This window comes from Sphaerodactylus townsendi, linkage group LG04 (assembly GCF_021028975.2).
Source record: "Sphaerodactylus townsendi isolate TG3544 linkage group LG04, MPM_Stown_v2.3, whole genome shotgun sequence".
NCBI classification, from domain to species: Eukaryota; Metazoa; Chordata; class Lepidosauria; order Squamata; family Sphaerodactylidae; genus Sphaerodactylus; species Sphaerodactylus townsendi.
In genome coordinates, this window is record NC_059428.1 from 148627113 (window position 1) to 148651633 (window position 24521).

General features: G+C 67.0%; 3 protein-coding genes across 3 annotated transcripts in view; 1 reads left to right on the forward strand and 2 right to left on the reverse strand.

Moving 5' to 3' along the window:
- Positions 1 to 634: 634 nt before the first annotated feature.
- On the reverse strand, positions 635 to 2869 carry NDUFB10 (NADH:ubiquinone oxidoreductase subunit B10). The gene is made up of 4 exons (XM_048493453.1): positions 2638 to 2869; positions 1459 to 1597; positions 1065 to 1204; positions 635 to 897 (listed from the first exon to the last, which is right to left on the reverse strand). Exons 1-4 carry the CDS (start codon positions 2783 to 2785, stop codon positions 788 to 790), a joined length of 537 nt encoding a protein of 178 aa, XP_048349410.1. The 5' UTR covers positions 2786 to 2869; the 3' UTR covers positions 635 to 787.
- RPL3L (ribosomal protein L3 like) lies at positions 2845 to 11405 on the forward strand. The gene is made up of 10 exons (XM_048493452.1): positions 2845 to 4025; positions 5668 to 5860; positions 6687 to 6855; positions 7346 to 7481; positions 7684 to 7870; positions 8242 to 8402; positions 8846 to 8947; positions 9497 to 9592; positions 10108 to 10227; positions 10502 to 11405. The coding sequence occupies exons 1-10, from the start codon at positions 4023 to 4025 to the stop codon at positions 10556 to 10558; spliced, it is 1224 nt and encodes a 407-aa protein (XP_048349409.1). The 5' UTR covers positions 2845 to 4022; the 3' UTR covers positions 10559 to 11405.
- Position 11406: 1 nt separating this feature from the next.
- LOC125431396 (testis-expressed protein 2-like) overlaps positions 11407 to 24521 on the reverse strand; it is a 35258-nt gene continuing 22143 nt past the window's right edge. Inside the window, exons 8-10 of the mRNA XM_048494157.1 lie at positions 13530 to 13551; positions 13264 to 13384; positions 11407 to 13014 (exon numbers count right to left, since the gene is read on the reverse strand). Of these exons, the coding sequence (XP_048350114.1) occupies positions 12889 to 13014; positions 13264 to 13384; positions 13530 to 13551 (269 nt within the window). The 3' untranslated portion in view covers positions 11407 to 12888. The remainder of the gene's footprint in view (positions 13015 to 13263; positions 13385 to 13529; positions 13552 to 24521) is intronic.

The window sequence follows — 24521 nt, forward strand, 5'->3', positions numbered from 1 at the left end:
AGAGTGCTGGACTAGATGGACTCTGGTCTGATCCAGATGGCTTGTTCTTATGTGATTTCTGCATCAGTCATGTGCTGTGGATGGGGTGGGCTACAACTTATTGCGGCTGTTTGTGCAGTTGCTTCGAATGTGCCAGGTCCCACAATACCTTTCATGAAGAACAACCTAAGAGGTTTGAGTTGTTCAGAACTGTTCAGCTGGCTGGATGCTGAAGGGGTGCTGGTTGAAAAAATGTGCCTGAAGGCCTTGCGTCCCGTGTGGAATGCCCAGCAGCAGTATGCATTCAGACTGTGGGCAGAGTCTGGTCCACTCTTGGTGTGCAACGAAGCAGAATGTAGAAGCATGCTTTGGAAATCCCCAAGCCAGTATTTCATTGGATGGGGCAGGTATACTTTAGACCAAAAGCAAGAGAAAGCAGAATTGCTATATTAACCCTGGAAACAGTATATAGTTTAAATAGAGCAACATGTACTGCATGGAGGTAGAAATTATGTTTCCTTTTTAAAGGGCTAATAGGACGTATGCCCTGACCATAAATACCACCCTGTAAGTATAAATCCTGCACCTTCTATGTGTGCGTTTTGTCCTTTCCCATTTTGTTCCTCTATACAAACAACAATAATGGAAATCTTGATCTTTTTGCATTTGTATATTTATTTCAGTTCCAGAGACTATCACACCAAAGTCAACTTTGTGGCTTAGTATAGTATGAACTGCTAGTACCATACTGAGCTCTGAACAAGCAGGTTGAGAAAATTTGGACCTCAATCTCGTTGTCACTGGACACTCAGTGGGGGGCTTCAGTGGCTGCCTTGGCCGCCTTCCTTTCTGCAATCATACGATGCTTTTGTTTCATCAAGCATTTCCGACCATTTCCAAAGGCTCCTAGATCCCCATCTAGGAAGAAGAGCAACATTTCTGTGCAGCTAAAGAAACAAACATCCAACAGCTGCATAGTTTCCCATGCCTTGTGACTCCTTAAGCATTATTATGGGACCTGGTCTCCCTAGAAATCTGATTCCTACATGCTGGAAGGAGGAATCTCCTGCAGGAAATCTACTCACATTTGATCTGATAGGCTTTGGCTGCATCTTTAAACTGCTGAAATTCCTTTGCACAGTTCTGGATTCTGTTCTCTCCTTCACGATGTGAACAAGCTGTTAAGTTCGCCTGGACAATGTTTATAATTTCTTGATCAACTTTCCTGTCAAAAGCGGGAGGGGGGGGGGTAATCACATGCTTGGTGTAAGAAATACAGTTAGCCAGCACCTGCACATGAAAGAAACCCCTACACCAAATAAATAGTTTGTAAAAACAAAACACTGTTGAAAGCAGTTCTTTCCTCCATAACTGAAAACACACAAACTACCTTGACAAATCATTTCAGCTTTAAAGTCTTAGCTCTCCCCCTCCCACAAATACCATTTGTCAACAAAACTGAATTGTCAAATTACGTACATGTCTCTCTCCCACTGCATCTCAGCTTCAAAGAAGCAAGCATAGTCCTCTTCCAAGCACTCTGTGAGGTCTGGAACACGGCGGAAGTTCCGGTGGTAATAGTACAATTTGTGCTTTGCGTGCTGGCGCTCAATAAAGTCTGGAAGTGAAACATTCAGTCCCATTCAAGATGCATGTCAGAGTTTTGGAATCCTGATGCTACACAGCCTCGAGGTGGGTGGGTAAAATTAATTGGCCTTATAAGGTTGCTGTAAAATGCTATTGTAAGTGTAAAAGCGTACACAGGACACTTTCTGGAGACTAGGGAAAGGAAGTGCGTATGAAATGCTAAAGTTGGGGTGCTGTGTGGTTTCCGGGCTGTATGGCCGTGCTCTAGCAGCATTCTCTCCTGACGTTTCACCTGCATCTGTGGCTGGCATCTTCAGAGGATTCTCTGAAGATGCCAGCCACAGATGCAGGCAAAACGTCAGGAGAGAATGCTGCTAGAACATGGCCATACAGCCCGGAAATCACACAGCACCCCAGTGATTCTGGCCGTGAAAGCCTTCGACAATATAATGCTGAAGTTGCATGCTCCACCAAGCAAGGAATCACACCCAGTATAATACAGGGAAAGTGTTGTGGTTAAGAGTGCTGGACAGGGAGATCCAGGTATGAATCCCCATTCTGCCATGAAAGTTCCCTTTGGCCCATCAAGATCAGCACCGTGTGCTCTTGACAGGAAGCTGCTCTCAGGCAGTCTTTAACATCACCTATTGCCAGATCCTTTTTAAACCAGCTGCTGGGGTGGAACCTGCATGCCAACCAGGAACTCTTCCACAAAGTCCCTGCCCTGCTCCAGTCCCACGCTCTCAGCCTAACTAGCCTACCTGACAGGGTTGTTGTGAGGATAAAAACAAGAGTTTGGATCTCCATTGGGTGGGTGGGTGGAGGAAGCAGGGTATATACATGACAACGAATGAAGAGCATCAGCCCGTCCTTCGCAAAGGGCAAATGCCCGCCTGCTCCCTCTCCCTATCACAGGGGTGTCCAACTCTGCCTCTCCAGTGGTTCATGGACTACGATTCCCATCAGCCCCTAGGAACATCTGGAGGACCAGAGTTGGTCGCCCCGCCCACCTCTTGGTTGCCCCGCCCTATAAGCTCCGCCCCCACCTATTGGCCCCGCCCCTCCGCTCACCCCTCCATGCAGTCACCGGCGCGTCGACCGTGTAGTTAAATATCTTCAGGACCAGGTCGAGGGGGTTGGGGATGGCCGACAGAGGGTTGGGGGCCGGCGTGCGGCGCGGGGGCTCCCCGGGCACGTCCCGGTCCGGCTGTTCAGGCATGGCGGCGGCGGCGGCGCCCGCAGTCGGCCAGGAGGACAAAATGGCGGCCTCCTGGCTGACGTCGGGGGCGACCCGCAAGTGCGCATGCGCGGCTCGCGGCGAAAGAAAAGAGGGCGGGCCTGGCTGGCTGAGTGAGTGACAGGAGGTGACAGTTGGGGCGATTCCCTCAAGTCAGTCAGTCAAATCAATCAAGAGAGTGCATAAAACACATAAATAAATGTACTATGTAAATGTACATATCCTCCAGCGGCCAACACCATGCGCAAAGCAGTTGGGTCTTTTGAGGGGTGCAGTCCTTATGATGCTATGTGATTCCTGCCCCCCCCCCCCCTAAATTAAATATGAGGGGGCTACCATGGCTTCAGGACTGGGCTAGGATGTGGGAGGCCTGGGTTCAAATTCCCGCACGCTCCGTGTTTCAGCAGGCAGGGCACACTTACTGTGCCTCGCAGGGTCGTTGTGCGAGGATAAGATGGAGGCGAGGAGAAGCAGAGCCTGAGTTCCTTGAAGGAAGGGTGGAAGAAAGATAGAGAAATACCCTAGCAGGCAGAGCAGAGGGAAGAGGGGATCTGGTTCTGCAGTCCAGAAAAACCACTCTTAATTATTATTTTTTAGCTGTCAAGTCACAACTGACCTATGGCAGCCACCAGTGGAGTTTTCCAAGCAAGAGACTTTCAGAGGTGGTTTGCCATTCCCTGCCTCCACATCCTGCCCATGGCATTTGGAGGACTGCCATCCAAGTACTAGGCAGCGTCAGGGCTACTCCAAGCAAGCTTCCATGGCACGAGTGGTCTGAATTTTTCCCACGGCCTGGATTTTTCTTGGAATTACATCTGATTTCCCGACAAGAACTCAGTCCTCCTGGAGAAAATGGGAGCTTCAGAGGGCAAAATTATATTCTAGGTCACGCTACCCCTCCCCAAATTTCCCCCTGCCCCCATATCTCCAGGAATTTCTCAGGCTGGAGTTGGCAACCATAGGTGGTAAGCTGAGACCTCTCTTCCCCCCCCCCCACGCCCACTTCACAAGTGACCTTTTCTCTCCACTCCGTGGCCGGTGGTGTCAGACCCCCCCCTGTCAACTTGCCCATCTATGAAATGAATATAGCATCAGAATGAAGCCAGCTGCTAAATTTATGTCTTGGGGGCCGAGAAACATCTTTGGCATTAGGGAAGGGAGGCCCTTGCTGGTGGCCTCTTTCTCTGCCTTCGCCCTGGGCTGAAGAAGACGTCTGATCATGGTCTGTACTGCATTGGTGTTTTGGGGATAGCTGGGGAAAGTGGGGGGCATGGCTGACGATTGGGACACACGAGAGCAATGGAGTCCCGTGGTTGGGTTCGTTTTGACTACCTTTGTTTCTGGGCTGGGAATTTTCTTTGCAAATCTTTTACAGATCAGAACTGAGGCACGCTGGTTTACTCGTCTCCCTCTCTCCCCTTTTAAAACCGCACAAACAAAAGTTTATCCAACACAAGAAACCTACATAAATAGTAATAATAATTAGGAAAACTTTCAAATACCTCCTGAGGCTCCTGTTTATCAAATACATGCACCCAAGAGCAGTTGTAACAATAAGAAATTATTAGAAAATATGTACAAAAATGCCACAATATTACAAGCAAATTTGAAACCCTCTTTGACATTTTCCACTGTTTAACTTTGTTCCAATTTTTTAAATCTACCGGTATGTTTATAGTTCACCTGTCCTACTGAGACTTAAGACAGATTACATGGTGTAAGTAAATCAAAAAATAATAAATAAGGAAGGGCTGCCATTGTTATGTCTTTTAGTAAATTTTCTGTTAGTAAACTCTCCTTTCTCACAGATATTTGTACACAGTTTTTCATTAACATGAATTCCGAAATCTACAAGTCTGTCCTGCAGTATCTTCTGCTTTCCTTACTGGGCCGACAAAATGCTGACAGTGCTGATCAAATTCCATAATATCGCAATAAAGTTTTTATACAGAAAGAAAATAGAAAAAGATTTTATCAGTCCAATAACAAAAAAGTTACAAAAATGTCAATAAGCCCGAAACTGACCAGATAGGCTGCCAGTGCCAACAACATTTCAATCCAGTTTTATCTACATGAATGACAAACAGGAAGGAAGTTCCCATAATTTACAAACAGGAAGGAAGTCTCTGGTTCCACTTACCTACCTGTTCTCACACCATAGATAGCTCCTTTTGCTCCTGCTTATAATCTGCCTATAATTTCTGTGTGCGTGTAAAGCAGTGGTTCTCAACTTGGGGGTCAGGATCCCTTTAGGGGTCGAACGACCCTTTCACAGGGGTCGCCTAAGACTCTCTGCATCAGTGTTCTCCATGTGTAAAATGGATAAATGTTAGGGTTGGGGGTCACCACAACATGAGGAACTGTATTAAAGGGCTGCAGCATTAGGAAGGTTGAGAACCACTGGTGTAAAGCAACATCAAATAGCAGCCAACAAATGCTGACCCCAGCTAGGGGCTTTCAAGGCACATGAAAAGCAGAGGTGCTTTGCCAGGTGCCTCTGCAGAGCCTGCCTTGGTGGCCTCCCTTCCAAGTACTGACCCCGCTTAGCTTCTGAGATCTGACAATATCAGGCTACACCATGCCAGTTTCCCTCCCCTGTAATTTGTATTGCCTTAAAAACTAAGTGAGTGTTCCCTCTTTTGCTGTATGAGACATCCTTTGGGAAAAGTTCTTAAAATTCAGCCACACCACAGGTATTGGCCACAGGCAGTGGCTTTCCAAATCTGCCATTCCGATGACTTTTACTTGGAGGGTTGACCGTTCTTGTTGTGGAGCATGTTCCGCTAAGCTGTGGGCCCTCACCGCCCAGAGGGCAGTGGTGCTCAGAAGGTCCAGAGAACTTTTCTTTTCCCTCCCCTCTCCAGTCTCATCGGAAGTTTTCGGCTCCCAGACATGGCCACCTGGGTTTTCTCCCTCACAAGAGGAGCCGGCGTCACCGTGGGAAGGTGAAGACGTGGCCCAAAGACGACCCCAGCAAACCCGTCCACTTGACTGCCTTCTTGGGCTACAAAGCTGGCATGACTCATATCCTACGGGAAGTTCACCGGCCAGGGCTAAGTAAATTCAATTTTCTTCAGTTTTCTTAGGTAGAATAGAAAACTTCCTGGCCAGGTGTGCTCTACTTGCCTTACGCTCCATAACGCCCCTCGCCCAGCCCTTTAGTGTGTGTGTGTTTGCATGTGTGCGCGCACATTCGCTTTGCAAACAAAACCCCAAAATAACATGTTTGCAACCTTCCCCCACCCACCAAGTTCAAATTGGTGGGGCTTATGGAGACAGTTTTGTGTAGTGGTTAGAGGTCCTGAACTAAGATCTGAGAGGCCTGTGTCTTGCTGGGTGACCATGGGCTCTCATCCTATCCCTCTTCACGGGGTGATTGAGAGCATAGAACAGATGATAGGAGAGCAGAGTTTGCCTCTCTGAGAAAGGTGGGATATAAATCCAATAAATCAATCCATATAATGCATCTGACGATTTGTATTGTGGAAGGCTTTCAAGGCCGGAATCAACTTGCTGTTGTGGGTTTTCCAAGCTGTGTGGCTGTGGTCTGATGGTTTTCACCATGACATGCCTCTGAAGATGCCAGCCATAGATGCGGGTGAAATGTTAGGAGCAAAAACGACCAGACCACGGCCACAAAGCCCAGAAAATCTACACCAGCCTGTATAACAATTTTTTAAAATTTCAGTTTCAAGGCGGGGGGGGGGGGGCTGTGCCATTATGAAGTCTTAGGCTTCTCCTCTGCTGTCATCTAAATAGGCTGGTCCAAAAAACATGGTGTCCTGGAATTTGTGAAACTCCCCAGTGTCTCCCACTACTGAATCATCTTTGCGCAATGAACTGGAAGTCAGTTTGGTGTTGTTTTCCATTCCCTGACTTCCAGAGGTCTCTAAGAGGGAGGAAGTGGAAGCGGTTACCATAATAGAAACCCCACCTCTTGTGGTGGTCGGACTGGTGGGCTACATCGAGACCCCCCGAGGGCTGAGGAATCTCAAGACCATTTTTGCGGAACACATCAGCGAAGAGTGCAGGAGACGTTTCTACAAGAACTGGTAAGGGGCAGGGAGCAAGATGTTCATTTCATTTATTTCATTCATTTGACTTTTATTCTGCCCTTTCTCAACAGAGGCTAAATCGTCACAACTATCACTGTATGAATGTCCCACTCACCACCAGGTGGTCAAAAGGCTTGTCTAGTTCAGCGATACTCCATTAGTGGTTCACAAGCCTGGCTCTTTGACACGCCACCCGTGGCTCTTCTGAGTACCATTCTCAAATGGGGAGAGAGGCTGTGCCAGGGAGGAAGGCTGGGCTTTGTGGATCCTTGTGTTTCTGTCCATCCATAGCATGTACACATCTGGAGGTGTGTGGACTCTTCACTCACAGTCCAGACAGAGAGGTGTGGTTTTCAGGGACCATGAGCATTGTTGCTCATGCAGCAGGTTGCTTATAACACCCTGGGGGGGCGGGGGGATTCTGTGCTTCTGGATCTGGCTGTGGGGTTTGTGAGGGTTCTCAACGGTGTCCCTTCCTCCTCTCCAGGCATAAGAGCAAGAAGAAGGCCTTTACCAAGTACTGCAAAAAGTGGCAGGATGAAACCGGGAAGAAGCAGCTGGAGAAGGACTTTGCTGCCATGAAGAAGTACTGCAAGGTCATCCGTGTCATTGTGCACACGCAGGTGGGTGCTTCTTCACGCGGGCTTCTGTCTGCAGAAAACTGGTTGAAAGTATTAGCAGTCCTGAGCATGTGCAGAACACTAGCTCTTGCTGCAGCCAGGGTCCTTTATCCCAGGGCCAGGAAGTGGAACTTTGAGCAGGTTTGAGCCTGTGGTTTTTGAAATCTCCATGGCACCGCCTGATTTTGAGCTTCCCCGGCTGCAGATGAGGCTTCTGTCACTGCGTCAGAAGAAGGCCCACGTGATGGAGATCCAGCTGAATGGAGGCACCGTGGCTGACAAAGTGGACTGGGCGCACGAGAAGCTGGAGAAGCAGGTCCCGGTACACTCGGTCTTCAGCCAGAATGAGATGATTGATGTTATCGGTGTCACCAAAGGGCACGGAATGAAAGGTACAAAGGGGAGGTGGTGGTGGTGGTTCAGGTCATGAATTGAGGTTGCATTTGCTTCCAGCAGCCGTTTCAGGCACAGAGCTAATATGGAAGGTTTAAACCTGTCTCCTTGTGGAATATGGAAGGTTTAATATGGAATATTAAATGTAATATGGAAGGTTTAAACCTGTCTCCATGTGGAAACAGGATTGAATGGGTTCTTTATTTGATCCTGGAGCTTCCATCAAGCAAGATGCTGTTTCTTTCTGTGGCAGAGGACTTCTAGGCAGCCTTTGCTTTTAAAGGCTCAGAGAGTCACTTGTGTCTCAGTCAAGGGATGGATTCTTTTTCTGAGTTCCTTCCCTGTAGTTGTCAGACCCTTCTTCATGCAGGGGTGACAAGCCGTTGGCACACCAAGAAACTCCCGAGAAAAACTCACAAAGGCCTGCGCAAAGTGGCTTGCATTGGAGCGTGGCATCCTGCCCGAGTGGGCTACTCCATTGCCCGGGCCGGCCAGAAGGGCTACCATCACCGCACCGAACTCAATAAGAAGGTATGATGCCCAGCTGATGGGAATTCCTTCCGCTTCTGTGCTATGAACCAGAGCAGTAACCTCCCCTACATACACACACAGGCACACGCATGTGCGGCAAAGAGATCTGCGGACACCAGTGTCCCAAACTGATCTCACAGGAATGGGGCAGAACTCCCTGCCTGGTGCATTATTTGCCCTCAGTGTTTACTGTGGATGGCGTCTTCAGTATATTTGTTTGGGGGGGATTGTGGAGGAATGGGGAATGGAACATGCCCTGATTGTTTTTTGCTCAGCAATGCAGAAAACCTGGACTCCATCTCTGGTTTTGTTCAACTGTTTGACTCAACTTTTTAAATTTATTGCACAAAGAAAATCCCTCAGCATTCTCAAGTCCCCTCCGTCAACTGCCTTTGATATGCAGCTTATAAACACACAAGTGGTGTTTTATCTATTTTTCCTAGATTTACCGTATCGGTCGTGGGATCCACATAGAAGATGGCAAAGTGGTGAAGAATAACGCGTCCACCAATTACGACACAACAGAGAAAACCATCACTCCCTTGGTAAAAACAAAAGTGACTATTGTGCATGTACACTTGCGATGTCGAGTCACAACAAACTTTTGGAGACCCCCCGTAGGGTTTTCAATCAAGAGACTAACAGAGGTAGTTTGCCATTACCTGCCTAGAATCATAGAGATAGAAGAGACCGCCAGGGCCATCCAGTCCAACCCCCTGCCTTGCAGGAACACGCAATCAAAGCACTCCGGACAGATGGCCATCCAGCCTCTGTTGAAAAACCTCAAAAGAAGGAGACTACACCATCCTCTGAAGCTGCATAGTCCGCTGTCAAACAGCTCTTAGTGTCAGGAGTTCTTCTTAAAGTTTAGGTGGAATCTCAGAAAAACAGCATGGGGAAAGACTTAAACCCCCCCTGATATGAGCCCCCTTCCCTGCCCCCCTCTGCTGAAAAACGGCTTTTATGGCTCTCCTGATGTGGTGGGTTCCCTGGCCCTCCCGTGACCCTTTTGACAGGCCCTTTTCCTGTTTTGTTTTTAATAAGCATTGCCATGAAAATGAATGGACAATAAAAGCTGTCTCTCTCCCTCAAAGGGTGGATTCCCTCAGTACGGAGAAGTCAAGAATGATTTTTTGATGCTGAAGGGCTGCGTGGTTGGCACCAAAAAGCGGGTCTTGACTTTGCGCAAGGTGAGCGGAGCGGCTGCAGCAGCTGAGCCCCCACCCCCACCCCATCTTCCGTGTTTGGGGGCAGCAGAGGGCTAGAAATCAGGAAGCCCTCCCAAACAGTCCCGGTAGGGGTGGCACTTAGTCTCTGTTGTAAGATTGCATCAATGTTATGTACATTAACATCCATTTGGGGATTATTGTATTTGGATTTTAGATTATGATTTTAAGTTCTTAAGTCACATGAATTCTGTAAATCGGGGGAAAGTAGGATGTGACCATTTCCCGTGGAGAAATCCTGGAGTGTATTATACATTCCTTGTTATTGTAATCAACATTGTGCTAAAGGTTTCTTGCAGCAGTGTAGAGATGGTAGTAGATCTAGGACTTCTTTCGATGCTTCAAAAATACCCATGACGTTGCTTGAACATACTAAGGGTGATCAGAATTGTTAGAGATTCCTCCCCCTCCCTTCATTCCTATGGTTCCCTGCGGAGTCCCTACTTGCTTCATTTGACTGACCTCTTTTCTCTCTACAGTCACTCTTGGTGCACACCAGCCGGAAAGCCCTGGAACCCATTGAGCTGAAATTCATTGACACCACTTCGAAGTTTGGCCATGGCCATTTCCAGACGGCCCAAGAGAAGCGAGCTTTCATGGTGAGTTTCAGTGTCCCCCTTCCAACCACTAGGAGAAGGGTTTTTTCCTGCCGTGCCCCCCTCTCTGATGTCGTGGATCTGATGTTCCAAATGGAGTAAAGGTCACCTAGGCAATTTGGTTTCAGTCCATCTTCCCCACACCCCAAGGCCAGCATGGCTCTCTGAATCAGTGGCCGATTAGCTGCCTGACTGAACGCAGACTTCTCTTGCCACAGTTCTGGAAGGAGGTGGTCCTTCCCTTATGTGCCTTTTTCCTTTCTTCTTTTGGTTCCAGGGCCCCCAGAAGAAGCACCTGCCGAAAGGGAAGCCGGAAGCCCAGGAGGAATTGTAAGAGGTTTCTCTCAGAAAGTCCCTTTTGGATCAAAGCTCTACCCAGCCCCAGCCCCAAGCTGCTGCGAATGTTGAAATATCTCTTGTCAATCTCTCTGTCGTCCTAACAGGATTGTTCTCAGTTGTTGACTCCCTGTTGTTCTGCTTTCAGCCAGCCTCTAAGCTTCCCAGTGGTTTGCATATATAGCCCACAAAGGGATGTTGGGGTTTCTTTTGACTGAGTGACCCTCAGGGGGCCATGTTAATCATGAACCACTAATGGATTAGGTCTGTGGGCCTTGGGAGTCTTTCTTTCAGTCAGCCCATGCAAATTCAAAAGCCTGCCTGGGGTTGGCTCTCTGCAGCTAGTTAACAGCAGCACTTCCTTGTCAATGGACAACTGATTCCTCACCACCCTTGCCTGACCTAATTCTGAGGATGGTGTACTGCCAGCGTTGTTTACTTCCCTGAGGTTTTCCACTTAAGAATTTAGCAAACACACAGCTGCTGGCTCTGCCACCTCTAGAGATCCTCCGAAATCTTGTTCCAAATCCAAAAATTTGCAAAGCTAGGACCATCCCAAAGCGATTGCAGACATCAGTGTGTGCAAACAATTTAAGCTTATTTGGGCCTCTGCCAAGGAAATCCTGGGAAACATCCTTTTGCTTCTGGGCTGGAGATCTCCAGGGAAGAAAGAACCCTTCATGGAACATGCACCTTTCTCTGGGTTTCAATGTGGATTAACATTATAGTGGCCCAGGAGGAGGATCGGCCGCTTCGCAGTTCCCCAGTCAACCACCTGGACAGTCTGATGCTTTCACAAATGAAATGGGTACGAATAAATAAATAAAATCAGCCACGCCCCAGGAGCTGGATGCAAGCCTTTATTTGCTTCACGTTCACCACCCGTTTCACCGCCTCTTGTCAACCATAAGGTTTGCAAAGCCCTTTGATTAGGCGCAACCCATAATTAAATTGCCCAAAGCTATTGCTTTTTTTTTTTTAAATTATTGCATGGAAAATTGAAACAGTCACCTGTCATGCTGCAGTGCGGGCCATCTCTTGGAAACGGCCAGCTCAGCTTCCTTTGCACTGAGATGCTTCCGGCATTGCCCGCTGTTGCGGAATGCCGCCCCTTGAGTTTGGCATATGGGAAAGGGAAAGGGGTTTAAGACAGGAGGAGGATAAATACAATACCTAGGAGCAGCACAGCACTGTCTTAACAGCCCAGCCCCACAGTCTGCCAGGCAGGAAAAGTGCACGGGAGCGCACATGGGCCACCTCCAAGCTATCAGGTTCTCTTTCTGCAGTGTCCAGCCCAGCTCTTTATCGTGCTCCGGTGACTGGTTCTGGTTTGCACCATCTATGCCTGCTTTAAGTCTCCAACCCCATAATGCTTCCTGGTTGCCTCCATGTGCAACATCTGGTTTCGGGCAACAACATTATTTCCAGAAGGCCTCCCAGGGCCTGTTAGAAAACCAGCACAGCTCCAAAATGGAAAGCTACCCTTGTAGAAGTTCCAGCTGTTTTCCTCCTTGGGGCTGGCAAAGCGAGGGGGCGCTACTTGCAAGCTCTGGATCTTCAAGTCTCCAAACTGACTTTCCCTATAGACTCAAACCCAGACCCGGGTTGTTAAAAGCTGGAGCCTCTCCATCTCTGTGTCTTTAGCCCCACCCTTTCTCCTAGGGATTTAGGGAGGCTTTTGGGGTTCTCCTCTATTTTATCCTCCCACAACAATCCTCTGAAGGAGGCTGAGCTTGGAAATAATGATTGGCTCAAGGGCACGCAGCAATTTTATCCATGAGAAAGGATCTGTAGGTTCTAGTCCAACACTTTAACCTCTCTACTGTGCAGGCTCCCCCAGGAGTGCGTCAAACTGAATGGAACAGGCATATTCTTTGGCATTTGTTCAGTCCTTAAGCCCAGCCATATTGATGGGTCTGGCATTTAAATTCAGCTAGATGTGGATGTTTTTTTGCAAAGTCTGGTTTGGAAGCTCAACCTGGACGGAACGCCACAAAACCATTGGGGTCACAGTCTCTCCCACGACCCTTCTGGCAGAAAGGATGGCGCTGAACAACTTCTCGCTTGTGCTGGGGCCAGTCAGGTTGAAAGCTGGCTTCTATCTCCCTTACCCATCTGCTGCTTGTGAAATGTGTTGAAATATCCCACAGGAAGAACTTTGTTTTGTCAGGGAAGGGGGAAAGAGTAGAAGAGATGGAGCAATAATGTCGCCAGACACCAGCCTCCTGACTGGCCCTCGGCCGATGCTCCTTCCCAGGCCTCGATTGTCTGGTTGCGGGGTTATCCTGGCCGACCCCATCAAGGGTCTTGGGCAGACGGGGTCCCTGCTCAGCATTTCTTCTCGCAGTCTTCCAGGCAGTCCTTTGTGGGTTCCTCCACAGGCTCCTGGGATTCCAATCCAGAATGCATTAGAGGTACGATGAGGTCGTCCATATTTGGCATCACTAAGATTTTCTAGTAGGAAGAAAGGAGTCAGGGGAGAAAGAGAGAGAATCAAGTGAAGAAGCCACCAAGCTGATGTGTTTGTGTACCCCTCCCTGCCACTGAGTGCTGCAGAGAGATTTCAGATGAGGAGACATCTCCCTTCCCCTGTTCTTCACTCTGCATTTGGGATCTTGCTCTGAACTAAATTTTAAATTAGGTATTGCTGGCTCTTTCAATGGTTATTTTCCGACGGTTTCTGGGAGAAAACTGGGCGGGTACCTGGAATTCGTGCTGGAGTTTCTTCTCTATCCATTCAGTCACATGGATGAAGGTGACCTCCCGTTCTCCCAGTTTTGGACGGACCTTCAAATCCAACTGCGGGGGAATCCTAAAACTGTACCTGCAGAGGGAGGCAAGAGAAAACTGCGCTGATACCTTTTTGCGATGGGGTGCATTCTGTCCTTATGCCCACACCCTTCCCTAAGATAGATTTCGACCAAGTACAGGCAGTTCTGAAACAAATCAATGGTTCAGTTCTAACCTACCATCTTTCTCCCAACTGGGTAGCTCAGTACAGACAGGTAAAGAAGTAGGAGGGAAAGGGAGCAGAAGGTTACCAAGTCCTCTGCCGAATTCTTTCTTCAGACTCTCATGTGGTGAAGTTTGGAATGCGTGAACCGAAGTGAGAAATTGTAAAGGGGAGGAACCCTGGAGACACCCGCTGCCGAATGCTTAGGTGTCAAACTCGCAGCCCTCCAGATGTTATGGACTACAGTTCCCATCATCCCCTGCCAGCATCATGCTGGCAGGGGATGATGGGTTGGGGTGGGGGGGGGGGGGGGGGGGCAGGGGGGGGGGGGGTGCTGGGGGGGGGGGGGGGGGGGGGGGGTTTTTGGGGTGGGGGGGGGAGGGGGGGGGGGGGGGGGGGGGCGGAGGGGGGGGCTGTGGGGTGGTTGGGGTTGGGGGGGTTTGGGGGGGGGGGGATGGGGGGGGGGGGGGGTGGGGGGGGGGGGGGGTGGGGGGGGGGGGGGGGGGGGGGGGGGGGAGATGGGGGGGGGGGGGGGGGGGGGGGGGGGGGGGTGGGGGGGGGGGGGGGTGGGGGGGGGGGGGGGTGGGGGGGGGGGGGGGTGGGGGGGGGGGGGGGTGGGGGGGGGGGGGGGTGGGGGGGGGGGGGGGTGGGGGGGGGGGGGGGTGGGGGGGGGGGGGGGTGGGGGGGGGGGGGGGTGGGGGGGGGGGGGGGTGGGGGGGGGGGGGGGTGGGGGGGGGGGGGGGTGGGGGGGGGGGGGGGTGGGGGGGGGGGGGGGTGGGGGGGGGGGGGGGTGGGGGGGGGGGGGGGTGGGGGGGGGGGGGGGTGGGGGGGGGGGGGGGTGGGGGGGGGGGGGGGTGGGGGGGGGGGGGGGTGGGGGGGGGGGGGGGTGGGGGGGGGGGGGGGTGGGGGGGGGGGGGGGTGGGGGGGGGGGGGGGTGGGGGGGGGGGGGGGTGGGGGGGGGGGGGGGTGGGGGGGGGGGGGGGTGGGGGGGGGGGGGGGTGGGGGGGGGGGGGGGTGGGGGGGGGGGGGGGTGGGGGGGGGGGGGGGTGGGGGGGGGGGGGGGTGGGGGGGGGGGGGGGTGGGGGGGGGGGGGGGTGGGGGGGGGGGGGGGTGGGGGGGGGGGGGGGTGGGGGGGGGGGGGGGTGGGGGGGGGGGGGGGTGGGGGGGGGGGGGGGTGGGGGGGGGGGGGGGTGGGGGGGGGGGGGGGTGGGGGGGGGGGGGGGTGGGGGGGGGGGGGGGTGGGGGGGGGGGGGGGTGGGGGGGGGGGGGGGTGGGGGGGGGGGGGGGTGGGGGGGGGGGGGGGTGGGGGGGGGGGGGGGTGGGGGGGGGGGGGGGTGGGGGGGGGGGGGGGTGGGGGGGGGGGGGGGTGGGGGGGGGGGGGGGTGGGGGGGGGGGGGGGTGGGGGGGGGGGGGGGTGGGGGGGGGGGGGGGTGGGGGGGGGGGGGGGTGGGGGGGGGGGGGGGTGGGGGGGGGGGGGGGTGGGGGGGGGGGGGGGTGGGGGGGGGGGGGGGTGGGGGGGGGGGGGGGTGGGGGGGGGGGGGGGTGGGGGGGGGGGGGGGTGGGGGGGGGGGGGGGTGGGGGGGGGGGGGGGTGGGGGGGGGGGGGGGTGGGGGGGGGGGGGGGTGGGGGGGGGGGGGGGTGGGGGGGGGGGGGGGTGGGGGGGGGGGGGGGTGGGGGGGGGGGGGGGTGGGGGGGGGGGGGGGTGGGGGGGGGGGGGGGTGGGGGGGGGGGGGGGTGGGGGGGGGGGGGGGTGGGGGGGGGGGGGGGTGGGGGGGGGGGGGGGTGGGGGGGGGGGGGGGTGGGGGGGGGGGGGGGTGGGGGGGGGGGGGGGTGGGGGGGGGGGGGGGTGGGGGGGGGGGGGGGTGGGGGGGGGGGGGGGTGGGGGGGGGGGGGGGTGGGGGGGGGGGGGGGTGGGGGGGGGGGGGGGTGGGGGGGGGGGGGGGTGGGGGGGGGGGGGGGTGGGGGGGGGGGGGGGTGGGGGGGGGGGGGGGTGGGGGGGGGGGGGGGTGGGGGGGGGGGGGGGTGGGGGGGGGGGGGGGTGGGGGGGGGGGGGGGTGGGGGGGGGGGGGGGTGGGGGGGGGGGGGGGTGGGGGGGGGGGGGGGTGGGGGGGGGGGGGGGTGGGGGGGGGGGGGGGTGGGGGGGGGGGGGGGTGGGGGGGGGGGGGGGTGGGGGGGGGGGGGGGTGGGGGGGGGGGGGGGTGGGGGGGGGGGGGGGTGGGGGGGGGGGGGGGTGGGGGGGGGGGGGGGTGGGGGGGGGGGGGGGTGGGGGGGGGGGGGGGTGGGGGGGGGGGGGGGTGGGGGGGGGGGGGGGTGGGGGGGGGGGGGGGTGGGGGGGGGGGGGGGTGGGGGGGGGGGGGGGTGGGGGGGGGGGGGGGTGGGGGGGGGGGGGGGTGGGGGGGGGGGGGGGTGGGGGGGGGGGGGGGTGGGGGGGGGGGGGGGTGGGGGGGGGGGGGGGTGGGGGGGGGGGGGGGTGGGGGGGGGGGGGGGTGGGGGGGGGGGGGGGTGGGGGGGGGGGGGGGTGGGGGGGGGGGGGGGTGGGGGGGGGGGGGGGTGGGGGGGGGGGGGGGTGGGGGGGGGGGGGGGTGGGGGGGGGGGGGGGTGGGGGGGGGGGGGGGTGGGGGGGGGGGGGGGTGGGGGGGGGGGGGGGTGGGGGGGGGGGGGGGTGGGGGGGGGGGGGGGTGGGGGGGGGGGGGGGTGGGGGGGGGGGGGGGTGGGGGGGGGGGGGGGTGGGGGGGGGGGGGGGTGGGGGGGGGGGGGGGTGGGGGGGGGGGGGGGTGGGGGGGGGGGGGGGTGGGGGGGGGGGGGGGTGGGGGGGGGGGGGGGTGGGGGGGGGGGGGGGTGGGGGGGGGGGGGGGTGGGGGGGGGGGGGGGTGGGGGGGGGGGGGGGTGGGGGGGGGGGGGGGTGGGGGGGGGGGGGGGTGGGGGGGGGGGGGGGTGGGGGGGGGGGGGGGTGGGGGGGGGGGGGGGTGGGGGGGGGGGGGGGTGGGGGGGGGGGGGGGTGGGGGGGGGGGGGGGTGGGGGGGGGGGGGGGTGGGGGGGGGGGGGGGTGGGGGGGGGGGGGGGTGGGGGGGGGGGGGGGTGGGGGGGGGGGGGGGTGGGGGGGGGGGGGGGTGGGGGGGGGGGGGGGTGGGGGGGGGGGGGGGTGGGGGGGGGGGGGGGTGGGGGGGGGGGGGGGTGGGGGGGGGGGGGGGTGGGGGGGGGGGGGGGTGGGGGGGGGGGGGGGTGGGGGGGGGGGGGGGTGGGGGGGGGGGGGGGTGGGGGGGGGGGGGGGTGGGGGGGGGGGGGGGTGGGGGGGGGGGGGGGTGGGGGGGGGGGGGGGTGGGGGGGGGGGGGGGTGGGGGGGGGGGGGGGTGGGGGGGGGGGGGGGTGGGGGGGGGGGGGGGTGGGGGGGGGGGGGGGTGGGGGGGGGGGGGGGTGGGGGGGGGGGGGGGTGGGGGGGGGGGGGGGTGGGGGGGGGGGGGGGTGGGGGGGGGGGGGGGTGGGGGGGGGGGGGGGTGGGGGGGGGGGGGGGTGGGGGGGGGGGGGGGTGGGGGGGGGGGGGGGTGGGGGGGGGGGGGGGTGGGGGGGGGGGGGGGTGGGGGGGGGGGGGGGTGGGGGGGGGGGGGGGTGGGGGGGGGGGGGGGTGGGGGGGGGGGGGGGTGGGGGGGGGGGGGGGTGGGGGGGGGGGGGGGTGGGGGGGGGGGGGGGTGGGGGGGGGGGGGGGTGGGGGGGGGGGGGGGTGGGGGGGGGGGGGGGTGGGGGGGGGGGGGGGTGGGGGGGGGGGGGGGTGGGGGGGGGGGGGGGTGGGGGGGGGGGGGGGTGGGGGGGGGGGGGGGTGGGGGGGGGGGGGGGTGGGGGGGGGGGGGGGTGGGGGGGGGGGGGGGTGGGGGGGGGGGGGGGTGGGGGGGGGGGGGGGTGGGGGGGGGGGGGGGTGGGGGGGGGGGGGGGTGGGGGGGGGGGGGGGTGGGGGGGGGGGGGGGTGGGGGGGGGGGGGGGTGGGGGGGGGGGGGGGTGGGGGGGGGGGGGGGTGGGGGGGGGGGGGGGTGGGGGGGGGGGGGGGTGGGGGGGGGGGGGGGTGGGGGGGGGGGGGGGTGGGGGGGGGGGGGGGTGGGGGGGGGGGGGGGTGGGGGGGGGGGGGGGTGGGGGGGGGGGGGGGTGGGGGGGGGGGGGGGTGGGGGGGGGGGGGGGTGGGGGGGGGGGGGGGTGGGGGGGGGGGGGGGTGGGGGGGGGGGGGGGTGGGGGGGGGGGGGGGTGGGGGGGGGGGGGGGTGGGGGGGGGGGGGGGTGGGGGGGGGGGGGGGTGGGGGGGGGGGGGGGTGGGGGGGGGGGGGGGTGGGGGGGGGGGGGGGTGGGGGGGGGGGGGGGTGGGGGGGGGGGGGGGTGGGGGGGGGGGGGGGTGGGGGGGGGGGGGGGTGGGGGGGGGGGGGGGTGGGGGGGGGGGGGGGTGGGGGGGGGGGGGGGTGGGGGGGGGGGGGGGTGGGGGGGGGGGGGGGTGGGGGGGGGGGGGGGTGGGGGGGGGGGGGGGTGGGGGGGGGGGGGGGTGGGGGGGGGGGGGGGTGGGGGGGGGGGGGGGTGGGGGGGGGGGGGGGTGGGGGGGGGGGGGGGTGGGGGGGGGGGGGGGTGGGGGGGGGGGGGGGTGGGGGGGGGGGGGGGTGGGGGGGGGGGGGGGTGGGGGGGGGGGGGGGTGGGGGGGGGGGGGGGTGGGGGGGGGGGGGGGTGGGGGGGGGGGGGGGTGGGGGGGGGGGGGGGTGGGGGGGGGGGGGGGTGGGGGGGGGGGGGGGTGGGGGGGGGGGGGGGTGGGGGGGGGGGGGGGTGGGGGGGGGGGGGGGTGGGGGGGGGGGGGGGTGGGGGGGGGGGGGGGTGGGGGGGGGGGGGGGTGGGGGGGGGGGGGGGTGGGGGGGGGGGGGGGTGGGGGGGGGGGGGGGTGGGGGGGGGGGGGGGTGGGGGGGGGGGGGGGTGGGGGGGGGGGGGGGTGGGGGGGGGGGGGGGTGGGGGGGGGGGGGGGTGGGGGGGGGGGGGGGTGGGGGGGGGGGGGGGTGGGGGGGGGGGGGGGTGGGGGGGGGGGGGGGTGGGGGGGGGGGGGGGTGGGGGGGGGGGGGGGTGGGGGGGGGGGGGGGTGGGGGGGGGGGGGGGTGGGGGGGGGGGGGGGTGGGGGGGGGGGGGGGTGGGGGGGGGGGGGGGTGGGGGGGGGGGGGGGTGGGGGGGGGGGGGGGTGGGGGGGGGGGGGGGTGGGGGGGGGGGGGGGTGGGGGGGGGGGGGGGTGGGGGGGGGGGGGGGTGGGGGGGGGGGGGGGTGGGGGGGGGGGGGGGTGGGGGGGGGGGGGGGTGGGGGGGGGGGGGGGTGGGGGGGGGGGGGGGTGGGGGGGGGGGGGGGTGGGGGGGGGGGGGGGTGGGGGGGGGGGGGGGTGGGGGGGGGGGGGGGTGGGGGGGGGGGGGGGTGGGGGGGGGGGGGGGTGGGGGGGGGGGGGGGTGGGGGGGGGGGGGGGTGGGGGGGGGGGGGGGTGGGGGGGGGGGGGGGTGGGGGGGGGGGGGGGTGGGGGGGGGGGGGGGTGGGGGGGGGGGGGGGTGGGGGGGGGGGGGGGTGGGGGGGGGGGGGGGTGGGGGGGGGGGGGGGTGGGGGGGGGGGGGGGTGGGGGGGGGGGGGGGTGGGGGGGGGGGGGGGTGGGGGGGGGGGGGGGTGGGGGGGGGGGGGGGTGGGGGGGGGGGGGGGTGGGGGGGGGGGGGGGTGGGGGGGGGGGGGGGTGGGGGGGGGGGGGGGTGGGGGGGGGGGGGGGTGGGGGGGGGGGGGGGTGGGGGGGGGGGGGGGTGGGGGGGGGGGGGGGTGGGGGGGGGGGGGGGTGGGGGGGGGGGGGGGTGGGGGGGGGGGGGGGTGGGGGGGGGGGGGGGTGGGGGGGGGGGGGGGTGGGGGGGGGGGGGGGTGGGGGGGGGGGGGGGTGGGGGGGGGGGGGGGTGGGGGGGGGGGGGGGTGGGGGGGGGGGGGGGTGGGGGGGGGGGGGGGTGGGGGGGGGGGGGGGTGGGGGGGGGGGGGGGTGGGGGGGGGGGGGGGTGGGGGGGGGGGGGGGTGGGGGGGGGGGGGGGTGGGGGGGGGGGGGGGTGGGGGGGGGGGGGGGTGGGGGGGGGGGGGGGTGGGGGGGGGGGGGGGTGGGGGGGGGGGGGGGTGGGGGGGGGGGGGGGTGGGGGGGGGGGGGGGTGGGGGGGGGGGGGGGTGGGGGGGGGGGGGGGTGGGGGGGGGGGGGGGTGGGGGGGGGGGGGGGTGGGGGGGGGGGGGGGTGGGGGGGGGGGGGGGTGGGGGGGGGGGGGGGTGGGGGGGGGGGGGGGTGGGGGGGGGGGGGGGTGGGGGGGGGGGGGGGTGGGGGGGGGGGGGGGTGGGGGGGGGGGGGGGTGGGGGGGGGGGGGGGTGGGGGGGGGGGGGGGTGGGGGGGGGGGGGGGTGGGGGGGGGGGGGGGTGGGGGGGGGGGGGGGTGGGGGGGGGGGGGGGTGGGGGGGGGGGGGGGTGGGGGGGGGGGGGGGTGGGGGGGGGGGGGGGTGGGGGGGGGGGGGGGTGGGGGGGGGGGGGGGTGGGGGGGGGGGGGGGTGGGGGGGGGGGGGGGTGGGGGGGGGGGGGGGTGGGGGGGGGGGGGGGTGGGGGGGGGGGGGGGTGGGGGGGGGGGGGGGTGGGGGGGGGGGGGGGTGGGGGGGGGGGGGGGTGGGGGGGGGGGGGGGTGGGGGGGGGGGGGGGTGGGGGGGGGGGGGGGTGGGGGGGGGGGGGGGTGGGGGGGGGGGGGGGTGGGGGGGGGGGGGGGTGGGGGGGGGGGGGGGTGGGGGGGGGGGGGGGTGGGGGGGGGGGGGGGTGGGGGGGGGGGGGGGTGGGGGGGGGGGGGGGTGGGGGGGGGGGGGGGTGGGGGGGGGGGGGGGTGGGGGGGGGGGGGGGTGGGGGGGGGGGGGGGTGGGGGGGGGGGGGGGTGGGGGGGGGGGGGGGTGGGGGGGGGGGGGGGTGGGGGGGGGGGGGGGTGGGGGGGGGGGGGGGTGGGGGGGGGGGGGGGTGGGGGGGGGGGGGGGTGGGGGGGGGGGGGGGTGGGGGGGGGGGGGGGTGGGGGGGGGGGGGGGTGGGGGGGGGGGGGGGTGGGGGGGGGGGGGGGTGGGGGGGGGGGGGGGTGGGGGGGGGGGGGGGTGGGGGGGGGGGGGGGTGGGGGGGGGGGGGGGTGGGGGGGGGGGGGGGTGGGGGGGGGGGGGGGTGGGGGGGGGGGGGGGTGGGGGGGGGGGGGGGTGGGGGGGGGGGGGGGTGGGGGGGGGGGGGGGTGGGGGGGGGGGGGGGTGGGGGGGGGGGGGGGTGGGGGGGGGGGGGGGTGGGGGGGGGGGGGGGTGGGGGGGGGGGGGGGTGGGGGGGGGGGGGGGTGGGGGGGGGGGGGGGTGGGGGGGGGGGGGGGTGGGGGGGGGGGGGGGTGGGGGGGGGGGGGGGTGGGGGGGGGGGGGGGTGGGGGGGGGGGGGGGTGGGGGGGGGGGGGGGTGGGGGGGGGGGGGGGTGGGGGGGGGGGGGGGTGGGGGGGGGGGGGGGTGGGGGGGGGGGGGGGTGGGGGGGGGGGGGGGTGGGGGGGGGGGGGGGTGGGGGGGGGGGGGGGTGGGGGGGGGGGGGGGTGGGGGGGGGGGGGGGTGGGGGGGGGGGGGGGTGGGGGGGGGGGGGGGTGGGGGGGGGGGGGGGTGGGGGGGGGGGGGGGTGGGGGGGGGGGGGGGTGGGGGGGGGGGGGGGTGGGGGGGGGGGGGGGTGGGGGGGGGGGGGGGTGGGGGGGGGGGGGGGTGGGGGGGGGGGGGGGTGGGGGGGGGGGGGGGTGGGGGGGGGGGGGGGTGGGGGGGGGGGGGGGTGGGGGGGGGGGGGGGTGGGGGGGGGGGGGGGTGGGGGGGGGGGGGGGTGGGGGGGGGGGGGGGTGGGGGGGGGGGGGGGTGGGGGGGGGGGGGGGTGGGGGGGGGGGGGGGTGGGGGGGGGGGGGGGTGGGGGGGGGGGGGGGTGGGGGGGGGGGGGGGTGGGGGGGGGGGGGGGTGGGGGGGGGGGGGGGTGGGGGGGGGGGGGGGTGGGGGGGGGGGGGGGTGGGGGGGGGGGGGGGTGGGGGGGGGGGGGGGTGGGGGGGGGGGGGGGTGGGGGGGGGGGGGGGTGGGGGGGGGGGGGGGTGGGGGGGGGGGGGGGTGGGGGGGGGGGGGGGTGGGGGGGGGGGGGGGTGGGGGGGGGGGGGGGTGGGGGGGGGGGGGGGTGGGGGGGGGGGGGGGTGGGGGGGGGGGGGGGTGGGGGGGGGGGGGGGTGGGGGGGGGGGGGGGTGGGGGGGGGGGGGGGTGGGGGGGGGGGGGGGTGGGGGGGGGGGGGGGTGGGGGGGGGGGGGGGTGGGGGGGGGGGGGGGTGGGGGGGGGGGGGGGTGGGGGGGGGGGGGGGTGGGGGGGGGGGGGGGTGGGGGGGGGGGGGGGTGGGGGGGGGGGGGGGTGGGGGGGGGGGGGGGTGGGGGGGGGGGGGGGTGGGGGGGGGGGGGGGTGGGGGGGGGGGGGGGTGGGGGGGGGGGGGGGTGGGGGGGGGGGGGGGTGGGGGGGGGGGGGGGTGGGGGGGGGGGGGGGTGGGGGGGGGGGGGGGTGGGGGGGGGGGGGGGTGGGGGGGGGGGGGGGTGGGGGGGGGGGGGGGTGGGGGGGGGGGGGGGTGGGGGGGGGGGGGGGTGGGGGGGGGGGGGGGTGGGGGGGGGGGGGGGTGGGGGGGGGGGGGGGTGGGGGGGGGGGGGGGTGGGGGGGGGGGGGGGTGGGGGGGGGGGGGGGTGGGGGGGGGGGGGGGTGGGGGGGGGGGGGGGTGGGGGGGGGGGGGGGTGGGGGGGGGGGGGGGTGGGGGGGGGGGGGGGTGGGGGGGGGGGGGGGTGGGGGGGGGGGGGGGTGGGGGGGGGGGGGGGTGGGGGGGGGGGGGGGTGGGGGGGGGGGGGGGTGGGGGGGGGGGGGGGTGGGGGGGGGGGGGGGTGGGGGGGGGGGGGGGTGGGGGGGGGGGGGGGTGGGGGGGGGGGGGGGTGGGGGGGGGGGGGGGTGGGGGGGGGGGGGGGTGGGGGGGGGGGGGGGTGGGGGGGGGGGGGGGTGGGGGGGGGGGGGGGTGGGGGGGGGGGGGGGTGGGGGGGGGGGGGGGTGGGGGGGGGGGGGGGTGGGGGGGGGGGGGGGTGGGGGGGGGGGGGGGTGGGGGGGGGGGGGGGTGGGGGGGGGGGGGGGTGGGGGGGGGGGGGGGTGGGGGGGGGGGGGGGTGGGGGGGGGGGGGGGTGGGGGGGGGGGGGGGTGGGGGGGGGGGGGGGTGGGGGGGGGGGGGGGTGGGGGGGGGGGGGGGTGGGGGGGGGGGGGGGTGGGGGGGGGGGGGGGTGGGGGGGGGGGGGGGTGGGGGGGGGGGGGGGTGGGGGGGGGGGGGGGTGGGGGGGGGGGGGGGTGGGGGGGGGGGGGGGTGGGGGGGGGGGGGGGTGGGGGGGGGGGGGGGTGGGGGGGGGGGGGGGTGGGGGGGGGGGGGGGTGGGGGGGGGGGGGGGTGGGGGGGGGGGGGGGTGGGGGGGGGGGGGGGTGGGGGGGGGGGGGGGTGGGGGGGGGGGGGGGTGGGGGGGGGGGGGGGTGGGGGGGGGGGGGGGTGGGGGGGGGGGGGGGTGGGGGGGGGGGGGGGTGGGGGGGGGGGGGGGTGGGGGGGGGGGGGGGTGGGGGGGGGGGGGGGTGGGGGGGGGGGGGGGTGGGGGGGGGGGGGGGTGGGGGGGGGGGGGGGTGGGGGGGGGGGGGGGTGGGGGGGGGGGGGGGTGGGGGGGGGGGGGGGTGGGGGGGGGGGGGGGTGGGGGGGGGGGGGGGTGGGGGGGGGGGGGGGTGGGGGGGGGGGGGGGTGGGGGGGGGGGGGGGTGGGGGGGGGGGGGGGTGGGGGGGGGGGGGGGTGGGGGGGGGGGGGGGTGGGGGGGGGGGGGGGTGGGGGGGGGGGGGGGTGGGGGGGGGGGGGGGTGGGGGGGGGGGGGGGTGGGGGGGGGGGGGGGTGGGGGGGGGGGGGGGTGGGGGGGGGGGGGGGTGGGGGGGGGGGGGGGTGGGGGGGGGGGGGGGTGGGGGGGGGGGGGGGTGGGGGGGGGGGGGGGTGGGGGGGGGGGGGGGTGGGGGGGGGGGGGGGTGGGGGGGGGGGGGGGTGGGGGGGGGGGGGGGTGGGGGGGGGGGGGGGTGGGGGGGGGGGGGGGGCGGCTGTGGGGGGGAAGGGGGGGTTGGGGGGGGGGGGGGGTTGGGGGGGGGGGGCGGTTCGCTGGGGGTCCCCCCCGGGGGGGGGGGGGGGGGGGGGGGGGGTGCGTCGGGGGGGGTGGGGGGGTGGGCGGGGGGGGGGGGGGGGGGGGGGGGGGGGGGTTGAGGGGGAGGGGGGGGGGGGGGGGGGGGGGCCTCTCCGGCGGGTCGTGCCAGGCATCGGAAGCGGGAGCCTCTTTGAGCAAGCTGGAATGGAAGACAGGATGGATGTTACTAAGAGAGTTAGGCAAATCTAAGCGGGCAGTGACATCATTAATCACTTTAGTAATCCGAAAAGGTCCCACAAATCTCTTGCCAAGTTTGGAAAATTTATGCACGTCTCTGAGATTTTTTGTAGATAAATACACCCAGGAGCCCACACGCAGAGGGAAATCTGAGCGGTGTTTATCCGCTTGCAGTTTTTGGGAGTCCTTTGCTTGCTGTAAGGCGGTCTGGACCGACTTCCATCCCTCGGCTAGGGATGAAATCCATTGTTGAAATTCTGGGGGGTCCAAAGCTGCTGCGGGTAGTTGTGGCAACGGCGGGAAGGAGCGACCAGACACAATTTCAAAGGGGGTTTTCTTTGTACTACTATGAACCGCATTGTTGTAGGCGTACTCCGCAAACGGAATAAGCTCGCACCAATTGTCTTGGTGGTAGTTGGTGTAACAACGTAAATACTGCTCTAGGGTTCTGTTCGTTCTCTCCGTCTCGCCGTCACTTTGAACGTGGTAGGGGGCGGCGACGGCCGGGGCGGCCCCCAACAACCCCAAAAACGCTTTCCAGAACTTTGAGATGAATTGGGGGCCGCGGTCGGAGA

Coding starts and splice junctions, on each gene's coding strand:
- NDUFB10 (XM_048493453.1), bottom strand. CDS start 2,785: ATGCCTGAACAGCCGGACCGGGACGTGCCCGGGGAGCCCCCGCGCCGC. Junction 1,205..1,458: donor ATGCAGTGGGAGAGAGACAT/GTACGTAATTTG, acceptor CGCTTTTGACAG/GAAAGTTGATCAAGAAATTA. Junction 898..1,064: donor CAAAGCCTATCAGATCAAAT/GTGAGTAGATTT, acceptor TCTTCTTCCTAG/ATGGGGATCTAGGAGCCTTT.
- RPL3L (XM_048493452.1), top strand. Junction 6,856..7,345: donor AGACGTTTCTACAAGAACTG/GTAAGGGGCAGG, acceptor CCTCCTCTCCAG/GCATAAGAGCAAGAAGAAGG. Junction 10,228..10,501: donor AAGAGAAGCGAGCTTTCATG/GTGAGTTTCAGT, acceptor TTTTGGTTCCAG/GGCCCCCAGAAGAAGCACCT.